This window comes from Cherax quadricarinatus, chromosome 69 (genome assembly GCF_038502225.1).
Source record: "Cherax quadricarinatus isolate ZL_2023a chromosome 69, ASM3850222v1, whole genome shotgun sequence".
NCBI classification, from domain to species: Eukaryota; Metazoa; Arthropoda; class Malacostraca; order Decapoda; family Parastacidae; genus Cherax; species Cherax quadricarinatus.
This window is the reverse complement of record NC_091360.1, coordinates 4,442,937-4,454,988: the sequence shown is the minus strand read 5'-3', so window position 1 is coordinate 4,454,988 and position 12,052 is coordinate 4,442,937. Positions and strand designations below refer to the sequence as shown.

The 12,052-nt window shown below is 39.3% G+C and overlaps 1 protein-coding gene across 2 annotated transcripts in view; it reads left to right on the top strand.

Annotated features, from left to right (window-relative positions):
* Positions 1 to 12,052, top strand: part of Ide (Insulin degrading metalloproteinase) — a 58,226-nt gene that overhangs the window by 23,800 nt on the left and 22,374 nt on the right. For both annotated transcript variants that reach the window (XM_053795820.2, XM_053795819.2), the window contains exons 10-13: positions 591 to 786; positions 4,182 to 4,294; positions 5,789 to 5,933; positions 7,142 to 7,252. In XM_053795820.2, coding sequence (XP_053651795.2) covers positions 591 to 786; positions 4,182 to 4,294; positions 5,789 to 5,933; positions 7,142 to 7,252 — 565 coding nt within the window. The remainder of the gene's footprint in view (positions 1 to 590; positions 787 to 4,181; positions 4,295 to 5,788; positions 5,934 to 7,141; positions 7,253 to 12,052) is intronic.

The window sequence follows — 12,052 nt, the reverse complement described above, 5'->3', positions numbered from 1 at the left end:
TTCCCCAAGTTGTTTATACAGGAGGGCCCTGCTTATACAGCAGATTAGGTTCCGGGCTATCGCTGTGAGGCAAAAATCGCTGTAAAGTGAATCATAGCCTTTTTTTCACTTTCAAATGCATATAAAACCTTGATAACATGTTTACTCTGTCATATATTAAGTGAGCAATAAAGATAGGCCTAAAAAAATGCATATGCAATACACACATTACTTCTTTCAACAAGCCGACTGTATCCCACCGAGACAGGGTGGCCCAAAAGGAAAAATGAAAGTTTTGCTTTTTAAATTCAGTAATGTATACAGGAGAAGGGGTTACTAGCCCCTTGCTCCCAGCATTTTAGTTGCCTCTTACGACACATTACTTATCTTAAAATATTTTTGTCCTTAGCTTATTAGTGAGTGGTGAGTATATTTATTGTAGGAAGTCTGAATAAATGATGAATGGGTATAAATGAAATACTGTAAAATGAAGCGCTGTAAATCTGGGCCCTCCTGTAGTTGTGTTATGACTGCTATGAATCCATCATGCCTTTGTTCATGTGCTCTTCTTATCAAAATATGATTTACATGTATATATATATTTTTTTCAGGATTGCTGTTGTGGGAAAAGCATTGTCAGAGAAGGTAACATGCACTGAAAAGTGGTATGGGACTTGCTACAAGATGGAAGAAATTGACCCGGGCCTCCTGGAACAGTGGCAGTCTGCTGGACTGAACGATCAGTTGCATTTACCAACAAAGAATGAATTTGTGCCTACAAGTTTTGACCTGTTTAAAGATGTGCAGGTGAATATTTTGCTGTGTTAATTGAACTACAGATTTTCTGGCAAATGCAGTAAAGCCTGGAGGTGGGAAGTATAGTTCCTGCACCCTGAGGAGAGGCCATGTTTAACTGTGATGTCAGTACACTTCTGGCAAGACAGTAATTGAGTGAGGGATGGTGAATGTGTTTCCTCTTTTTTTGGGAGGATAGCTTATCTTGGTGAGAGACAGCCAGTATGTTAAAAAAAACAGTAAATTCTTGCTGTTTGTGAAGGTTGCATTGCATGAAGACTGTCTATATGCTTTCATCTGAGAGGCATATCTTGTGCACTATATACCTTTGTACCTTTGAACCTTTACCTTTCTACCTTTATACCTTTGAAGAGTTTTAAGAGTTTCACTACTCTAGGAGCATGGCCATGAACCAGGCTCATCTGGTGCTTGCCTGGTCAACCAGGCTGTTGCTGCTCTGCTGGAGGCCTGCTGCACCACATATCCATCACAGCCTGGTTGATCTGGCACCTGGTGAAGATACTTGTCCAATTTCCTCTTGAAGGCTTCTACACTTGTTCCAGCCATGTTTCAGATATCTTCTGGTAAGATGTTGAATAGTCTGGGATCCCAGATATTGAAACAGTGTTCCCTTATTGTCTCCACTGCACCTCTACTGCTTACTGGGTTTATTTTGCACTTCCTCCCATATCTCTCACTCAAGTATGTTGTTATGGCAGTGTGCAGATTTGGTACCAGGCCCTCAAGTACTTTCCAGGTATATATTATCATGTATCTCTCTCTCTCTCTCTCTGCTTCAGTGAGTACATGTTCAAGACTTGAAGAAATTCCCAGTAATTTAGGTGCTTTACTGGTTCAGTGTGAGCCATAAATAATCTTAATATTTGTTCCAGCTCTGATATTTCTCTTGCTTTGAACAGGGCCATCATCACTGAGCAATATTCTAAATGAGGGAGCACTAGTGATTTGAAGAGTGTCACCATCGGCATTATTTCCCTTGTTTTGAATGTTCTCAATACCCACCCCATCATCTTCCAGGCTGTCATGATCTTGGTCTTGTTATGGTCTTTAAAAGAAAGGTCAGCTGATGTAATTATTCCCAGGTCTTTTGCGTGTTCCTTTCGATCTATTTAGTGACCCTCTTGAGTTTTGTATATAGTGTTCCTTCTGAGTTCTTCATTCTTTCCATACCTAAGCAGCGGAACTTATCACCATTGAATGTCATGTTGTTCTCCACTGCCCATTGGAAAACCCTGCTTATGTCTTCCTGTAATTTTTCAGTGTCCTCTCCCATAGTGATTTTCATGCTTATTTTAGTGTCATCTGCAAATGATGATACAGTAGTGTGATGGGTGTTTTTATCTATGTCTGCTATGAGGATGAGAATCAGCAGAGGTGCCAGGACAGTGCCTTGGAGCACTGAGCTTTTTATCTCACTGTTTACTACTGCTTTTTGTGTTCTGTGTGTTAGGATCTCGAAAATCCATCTGCCTACCTTCCCTATAATGCCCATGGCTCTCATTTTGTGCACTATCACTCCATGATCGCATTTGTCAAGCACCTTTGCCAAATATGTGTAAATTACATTTGCGTTTTGGTCGTCTTCCAACGCCTCCGAAATTGTCATAATGGTTCAGCAGCTGTGACGGACATGATCATGCTGCTCTAAAACCATGCTGCTTCAGGTTATGCTGCTTGTGCTAGTCCATGAAATTTGTACTCTGCTGTCTCATCACTCTTTCAGAGATTTTTATGATGTGAGAAGTTAGGGCTACTGTTCTGTAATATATACACAAGTTTAAAATTGCCTTAACCTTTTTGAGGCAAGTCCTGTTGTTCCACAGCTTTGAAGTCCAGATCGGTCCCGTAGTTCTATGGCTTTGAAGCCCAGGTCAGTCCTGTTGTTCTCCGTGATGAGCTCAGCTTTCTCAGGTAAGCTGTGAGCGGTAAATTTGGGCCTAGATATGAGGATTGAGTATGCAGTAAGTGTGCACCACATAAAAAAGTCCTGCAGCAGGCAGTGCCTAGTGAGAAAAAAACTGAAACCATGTTTTTAGTGTATAACAGTGACTTTTCAGTGTATTTTCATATTGTTTTTATAGATGTATTCTCTGTTTCTTGGTCTCATTTGATAGAATGGAAGATATATTACAGAAATAACAATGATTTTAATTGGTTTCAGGACTGAAAGTAGCTTGAAACTGAGCTCAAAGTAACAGAAATATTTGATTTTTTGCCGATATTCCATAGCACACAGATTACGTCACTCATCCAATACGTGTGCAAATGGTCAGTTTCATGTGTGTTTACAAATGCGCTGACATTTTTATACCTTTGAAGAGTTTTAAGAGTTTCACTACTCTAGGAGCCTGGCAATGAGCCAGGCTCATCTGGTGCTTGCCTGGTCAACCAGGCTGTTGCTGCTGGAGGCCTGCTGCACCACATATCCATCCAGACTACTGCATCAATAATGCAGTAGTCTGCATAGCAGTAAATCTTCTATTTTTTTGTGTGAATATAAATTCAAAATGGAAAGCAAACGCAATATAGGAGAGGTCTGTTGACGTAACTAATGAACAGAGGAAGTGTTTTTTTAAGTGCCATGACTGTCTACATTGTTTATTCTGGATCCTATTTTTAATTTGGCAATTTTTTTAATTTTGTGTGAAATTGGCCAAATTACCAATTTCTGATCACTTTATTGGGTAGTTGAAATAGGTGAATGGGTAGTTTCTTGTACTCAATCATTAGAATAGAAGAAATACAGCACTAGCAAAATAGCTATGAGTTTTGTTGACTGGAAAAACATAATTGTTCGAAAATAGTACACAAAGTGGGTGAAATCACCGATGAATAAATATTGCCAAGACCACTAACTGTGTGTGGACATAATTCCCTAAGTTTTCCATCAAGTTTCATACTTTTGGAATCATTACTTTTGGAAAAAGATTCTCTATCATTTAATAATTTTTTTTTGTTTGTTTAATTTGTGGACCATGAGAGCAATTCTCAGAGCAGGGGTCTGAACCCTGAAAGGGTTGAGATGGCCCCTCCTTACTGTAATATCCACATCCTTTCTTTCAGAATGCAGCCCCAATACTTCTCACCTCTAGGACTCGAGCCCACATAACTGATTTCCCTGTATATTTTTGTAAATGTTACCCTGCTCGCACTTCAACTGTACATCATTGTGAATACTACTTGGCTTCACTAGCTTCTATGAAAGGCATTCACAAAAGCCTATTGGATGCCCAAAAACCCTAGCATTTAAAAACTCCTTAACTTCCTCCCTCCTGCCTTTCCTTGAACAACTGCTAGCCCTCTTTCCCTACACCCCACATTTTTACATATTTTTACTTATTTAAGTTGTTTCATAAGAATTTTAGTTTTTTTTTTTTTTTATGCAGCCAGTTAGTCGTTTACCTGAGATGATAAGTGAGACTTCCCTGGCCAGAATTTGGTACAAGCAAGATGATGAATTTAAACTTCCGAAGGCTGTGATCCACACTGAACTTTTTAGGTGAGCTTGTTCAAGAATACTATTACTATACAAGCATGGGAATATATTAAAGACTGGACAGAGACTTGAACCATATTTAAAGTATGTTGCAGTCCTAATGCTGTACCACATGAAAGCAAAAGAATGAACAGGGATTCGAACTTTAGTCTGGGCATGTTGTAGGCCCAATACTGTACCACAGTAATAAACTCGATAGAGACTTCTTCATTCCAGGATCACAATTTAAGTCCCTGTCAGTTCTGTTTATTCTTTGACAGTCATTCATTACGGTTTATGTTGAGCTTTTACAAGCATATATTGACATACTGTAGAATACTGATAATCATCTTTTCTGAGTAATGGACATTTCTCAAAATATTAAAAAAAAAAAAAAAAAAAAAAAAGATTTTTTTGTAACTCACTGGCCATTTCCCACCGAGGTAGGGTGATCCCTAAGAAGGGAAACATATTTGCCATCATTCAGTCAATTGGAAAACGTGTTTCTTCTCATGGGTCGCCCTATCTCGTTGGGAGATGACTGGTATGTTAAAAATATGTGATATCCAGCAAATAACCTAAACATGGACAGGTGTAGAGAGACTTACCCATACATCTCATCCTGCCTGGGAATCAATCCCAGGTCCCTCCGGCCGAGATTCTTATGCTGTGCCACTTTTCGTGCTGTAATAAATTGTTGGCAAATTTAACTTATGTTATTACAACCTTTGTGGTGTATGGTCTATTCTCAGCATTGAGCCTTGGTGAGAGATGGCCAGCATATTGAAAAAAAGAAATACTTCTTTTAATCATGATGAGATGGTATTATATAGGATTCAGACTGCAGATAAATTTGTTTCAGATTTATTCATTATAGAAGGTGTTTATATCATTGTATTCTTCAGAGAAATATAATTTTCAACAGATTTGTTATGTATATGCAAATTATAATGCTCAGATCTTACTTGTTGATTTATTATTATTTTTAACATTTTTTAGTATGTTTTTCTCAAATGTATTATTTATAAATGGTATACTAAGCCAACGTGTAGATAAACTTGGGTATCTTTATTGTGAATATGTTTCGTAATTGGTGGCTATAGCAGTCCAATAGGAAGCATGATACTAGAATGGTGGAAGACAGGAAGTATTAGTTTGAGGTGATCAGTCTCTCAGTCTTGAAAGGAGGTGTTCAGTCCATCATTATTGATGAATTTCATCAATAATGATAGACTGAGATTAGTCTCCTTTCAAGGCTGAGGGACTGATCATCTCAAACTACTTTGTCTTCTACCATCTCTAACAGATGCATCAGGGCTCAGAGACTGATCACCTCAGACTGCTGATTCATATCTTCTGCCATCTTTAGTATTATTCTCTGCATTGGATTAATCCAACCACTGGTTGGCAAAACACCACCACTATAAAGATACGCAAATGTTGCATATTAGCTAAATGTGAGTGATGTGTCACAATTGCACGTGTGCCATTTCTAATGGTTTTGCTTTATATTTTCAGTCCACTGGCCTACCTAGATCCCCACCACACCAACCTGCTGCACATGTTTGCACAGCTGTTTCGTGATGCCCTCACTGAGTACACTTACGCTGCTGAACTGGCTGGACTCTCATATTCTCTCTCCAATACCAAGTATGGGCTTAATGTAAGTTGAAGAATAAAAGACAAAATACAATTCACAAATATCTCAATCTCATCTGTAAAAGATAAAGCTTTTGATGTTTCAGTCCATCTTGGACCACTGTCAAGTGATAACTGTTGCAACTTGACAAATGGTTCAAAACAGATGGCAGCATTATTATAAGGTTCCTCTCTTAAGTACTAGTTATATGTTATATGACTCCTCAAAAATTGGTCATAGGAAGTTCATGGGCAGGGCTTAAAAATATTTTTGGGGAATGATAGGGAAAATTGAGGATTACCTAAGACTGTAAGGCAGGAAACTCAGGATGAAAGAAGCGTAGTAAAATAGAAAAGAACAAATGAGAGAGAATGGTCACAAGCAAAATGATTATCTCTGGAATGACAGTGGAATGCTGAAAAAATGTAGCATACAGTCAGCTGGTCCAGTAAAGTAAGTATGGGAATACGATATAAATGGTTTAGAAAACTGACAAGTTGAAGAAGAGACACTTTTGCAACATTTGGGAATCTTATTATGGAAATGTTTCACCAGCCAGTGGTTTCTTCAGTTCATTACAGATTCAGTGTGTTCAGTCCATTAATCTTGAGAAAAATATTGATGGACTGAACACATGACTTCATGCCGAGGGACTAATTATCTCGAACTCCTTTCATCTTCCACCATTCTTCTCTGTAATGTACTGAAGAAGCCACTGGCTGGCAAAATGTTTACGTAACTAAGATTCTCAAATGTTACACAAGTGCCTCATTCTTCAACTTGTCAGTTTTCTAAACCATTTATGTCATATTCCTATACTTATCTTACTGGACCAGCTGACTGTATGTTACATTTTTTTCAGCATCTACTATACACTGTCATTCCAAAGACAACCATTTTCCTTGTGTCTGTTTTCTCTTATTTGTTCATTTTTATTTTAGTATGCTTCTTTCCTAATGATTTTCCTACTTTGCAGTTTCACTTAGGAAACAAATGGACACCCCTTAACTTACCCTAAGAGAGAGTTTCCATAGACTACCAAGTCCTGTTGATGCTTTTTTAAATTGAGGCATAAGACACATGTAACACCTGGGTATCTATCTGAAATAAAGATTGCCACATGTTGCATATGTTTCTCCTTCCTCATCTTGTCAGTATTATATGCCATTTTTTGTATTGATTGATAAATTGAATTTATGTTGTCTTACCTAAAGATGTATTTTATATTTCAGCTAACGGTGAAAGGCTACAATGATAAACAACATGTTCTTTTGGAGAAGATTATGGAACGTATGACTTCCTTCACTGTTGACCCCAAGCGCTTTGAGATTCTTAAAGATGCCGTAAGTCACTATCATTTTAATACTTTGGGCCATCTATCTATTAGATTAGTTATGTAGAAGAATGTGTAGTCAGTAAATTGTAATTTAAGGAGTCGGAGGTGCCATAAATAACAGAGTCAGGGGCAAAGGTTTTATGTGCCGACTCCACAGCCCTGGTGATATACCATGTACAACTCTGCCAGGGTAAAAATGTTGCACTTATTGAAGATACAGTAATAGTATGTACACTGAGCATATTTTAATTATTATTTTAGCCATGCATTTGATAGGCTTTGAAGTTTAACATACTTTATGTACTTAAATGTTATTTTAATACATAAAGGAAATTATAATGAAAATACAATGGGAAGGGTTAGATATGTATTACAGTGGACCCTCGCCTAACGAACGCATCGCATAACGTTAAATCCGCCTAGCGATACATTTTTAACGCAAAAATTTTGCCACGGCTAGCACTAAAAAACTCGCTCAACACGATTTGTTCGAGATGTGTCCATGTGCGGCCTGAGCCTGCCTCACTTGTTCCGTGGGTGCCAGTGTTTACAAGCCAGCCACTGCGGTCGCTTCCAAGCATACAATCGGAACATTTCATATTATCACAGCCTTTTTAGTGATTACAGCTGCAAAATAAGTCACCATGGGCCCCAAGAAAGCTTCTAGTGCCAACCCTACAGGAAAAAGGGTGAGAATTACTATGGATATGAAGAAAGAGAGCATTGCTAAGTATGAAAGTGGAGTGCGTGTCTCCGAGCTGGCCAGATTGTACACAAAACCCCAGTCAACCATCGCTACTATTGTGGCCAAGAAAACGGCAATCAAAGAAGCTGTTCTTGCCAAAGGTGCAACTTTGTTTTCGAAACAGAGATCGCAAGTGATAGAAGATGTTGAGAGACTGTTATTGGTGTGGATAAAAGAAAAACAGATAGCAGGAGATAGCATCTCTCAAGCAATCATATGTGAAAAGGCTAAGAAGTTGCATGACGATTTAATTAGAAAAATGCCTGCAACTAGTGGTGATGTGAGTGAATTTAAGGCCAACAAAGGTTGGTTTGAGAGATTTAAGAATCGTAGTGGCATATATAGTGTGATAAGGCATAGTGAGGCTGCCAGTTTGGACCACAAAGCGGCTGAAAAATATGTGCAGGAATTCAAGGAGTACATAGACAGTGAAGGACTGAAACCTGAACAAGTGTTTAATTGTGACGAAACAGGCCTGTTTTGGAAGAAAATGCCAAGCAGGACCTACATTACTCAGGAGGAAAAGGCACTCCCAGGACATAAGCCTATGAAAGACAGGCTTACTCTGTTGATGTGTGCCAATGCTAGTGGTGATTGCAAAGTGAAGCCTTTATTGGTGTATCACTCTGAAACTCCCAGAGTGTTCAGGAAAAACAATGTCCTCAAGGCTAATTTGTGTGTGCTGTGGAGGGCAAACAGTAAGGCATGGGTCACTAGGGACTTTTTCTATGACTGGTTACACCATGCATTTGCCCCCACTGAAAAATTACCTAATTGAAAAGAAATTAGACCTTAAGTGCCTCCTTGTATTAGACAATGCTCCTGGTCATCCTTCAGACGTGGCAGAGCGACCTTCTGCGGAAATGAGCTTCATTAAGGTCAAGTTTTTGCCTCCTAATACCACTCCTCTCCTGCAGCCCATGGACCAGCAGGTCATTTCCAACTTCAAGAAACTGTACACAAAAGCTATGTTTGAAAGGTGCTTTGTAGTGACCTCAGAAACTCAATTGACTCTAAGAGAGTTTTAGAGAGATCACTTTAGCATCCTCAATTGTGTAAACATTATAGGTAAGGCTTGGGAGGAAGTGACTAAGAGGACCTTGAACTCTGCTTGGAAGAAACTGTGGCCAGAATGTGTAGACAAAAGGGATTTTGAAGGGTTTGAGGCTAACCCTGGGAATCCTATGCCAGTTGAGGAATCCATTATGGCATTGGGGAAGTCCTTGGGGTTGGAGGTTAGTGGGGAGGATGTGGAAGAGTTGGTGGAGGAGGACAATGAAGAACTAACCACTGATGAGCTGCTAGATCATCTTTAACAGCAAGAGGCCACACCTGAGGAAACTGCTTCGGAGGAAGGGATAGAGAAATTGAGGAAGTTGCCTACTTCAAAGATTAAGGAAATGTGTGCAATGTGGCTTAAAGTGCAAACCTTTTTTGATGAAAATCACCCTCACACAGCTATTGCAAGCCGTGCTGGTGACTATTACACTGACAATGTTGTGAAACACTTTAGGAATGTCATAAAGGAACGGGAGGTACAGGCCTCTATGGACAGATATGTTATGCGACAGAGGTCCAGTGACTCTCAAGCTGGTCCTAGTGGCATTAAAAGAAGAAGGGAAGTAACCCCAGAAAAGGACTTGCCACCTCAAGTCCTAATGGAAGGGGATTCCCCTTCTAAACATTAACACCATCCACAGTCTCCCCTCCTCCCATCCCATCAATCATCACCAGATCTTCAGTAAAGGTAAGTGTCATGGAACTGTGAATATTTCATGTGGTAAAAATTTTTTTTTGTTCATACTTTGGGGTGTCAGGAACGGATTAATTTGATTTCCATTACAGGTGTCCCTCAACATTCGTGAGGGTTAGGGGATCAAGAGCCTCGCAAATGTTGAAAAACCGTGAATTTTGGTGCCCCAATATATTGTAGGGAAATATAATACAATACTGCTTAACTTGTTGAACCATGAACAATCATAAAATACATGAAAATGTTGTAAGTTGTACTAAATATGTACATGTTATGCTTTAATAACATGTATGTTATTAAATACCACAGGCTCCTCCACTGCCTCCACCACTTCCTCAACCAATGCGAGTCCCTACTACTCTCGCTCCGACCCCCGCAACTGGCAGCCAGCCCTCCCACCACTCAGTGTGGTGAGTGTTTTGTTTGTTCATTATTTGCTATTAAACTACAGTATAAATAATGTAAACACATTCATGACTGCATATTGGAATGGCTATTTGAACAGGTATTGGACGGTGACATCATGTGTTTACTCTTGAACACAGCAAAGAATCAAACATTTCTGCTACTGCTAATAATAACAATAATAATAATAATAATAATAATAATAATAATAATAATAATAATAATAATACAATATAATTGAAGAAGGAAATTGTACAAAAATACGAGGGAGTGGTTGACACTTCGTCAGTGTGGCTTTGTTTATGCTGGAGTGAACATTAGTCTCCCTGCTCTTCCAAACATTTCACAATAATTCAGCGGTTGAGGCAGTGGTAGAGACAGTGATAGAGGCAGTGATAGAGGCAGTGATAGAGGCAGTGGTAGAGGCAGTGGTAGAGGCAGTGGTATTTACTAACATATACGTATGTTATAAATAATAATAGTACATATTAATATTAATAACATTTATAATAATAATAATAAATGTTATTCATAATGTACTATTATTATTTATAACATATATGTTAGTAAATATCACTGCCTCTATCGCTGCCTCTACCACTGCCTCTATCGCTGCCTCTACCACTGCCTCTATCGCTGCCTCTACCACTGCCTCTATCACTGCCTCTACCACTGCCTCTATCACCTCTACCACTGCCTCAACCACTCCAGTCACACTCAATCTACAAGCACCAAACAATGAATTATTGTGAAATATTTGGAAGAGCAGGGAGACTAATGTTCACTCCAGCATAAACAAAGCCACACTGACGATGTGTCAACCACTCCCTCGTATTTTTGTACAATTTCCTTCTTCAATTATATTGTATTATTATTTATTATTATTATTATTATTATTATTATTATTATTATTATTATTATTATTATTATTATTGTTATTATTAGCAGTAGCAGAAATGTTTGATTCTTTGCTGTGTTCAAGAGTAAACACATGATGTCACCGTCCAATACCTGTCCAAATAGCCATTCCAATATGCAGTCATGAATGTGTTTACATTATTTATAATGTAGTTTAATAGCAAATAATGAACAAACAAAATACTCACCACACTGAGTGGTGGGAGGGCTGGCTGCCAGTTGCGGGGGTCGGAGGGAGGGTAGTAGGGACTCGCAGGTGGCGGGAAACTTGAATATGATTTGGCGGCTGGGAATTTGGTGGCTGGGAATTTGGCGGTTGGGAATTCGCGAATGTGTGAAGCCCGCGAAAGCTGAAAACGTGAATGTTGAGGGAGACCTGTATTTCTTATGGGGAAAATTAATTCGCCTAACGATAATTTCGCCTAACGTTGAGCTCTCAGGAACAGATTAATAGTGTTAGGCGAGGGTCCACTGTATATAGTTAGCATAAATATTTGGAGACAAAGAACTTTGTCCTTGGAGGCAAAGAGGGGAATGTATGAGAGTATAGTTTTACCAACGCTCTTATATGGGTGTGAAGCGTGGGTGATGAATGTTGCAGCGAGGAGAAGGCTGGAGGCAGTGGAGATGTCATGTCTGAGGGCAATGTGTGGTGTGAATATAATGCAGAGAATTCGTAGTTTGGAAGTTAGGAGGAGGTGCGGGATTACCAAAACTGTTGTCCAGAGGGCTGAGGAAGGGTTGTTGAGGTGGTTCGGACATGTAGAGAGAATGGAGCGAAACAGAATGACTTCAAGAGTGTATCAGTCTGTAGTGGAAGGAAGGCGGGGTAGGGGTCGGCCTAGGAAGGGTTGGAGGGAGGGGGTAAAGGAGGTTTTGTGTGCGAGGGGCTTGGACTTCCAGCAGGCATGCGTGAGCGTGTTTGATAGGAGTGAATGGAGACAAATGGTTTTTAATACTTGACGTGCTGTTGGAGTGTGAGCAAA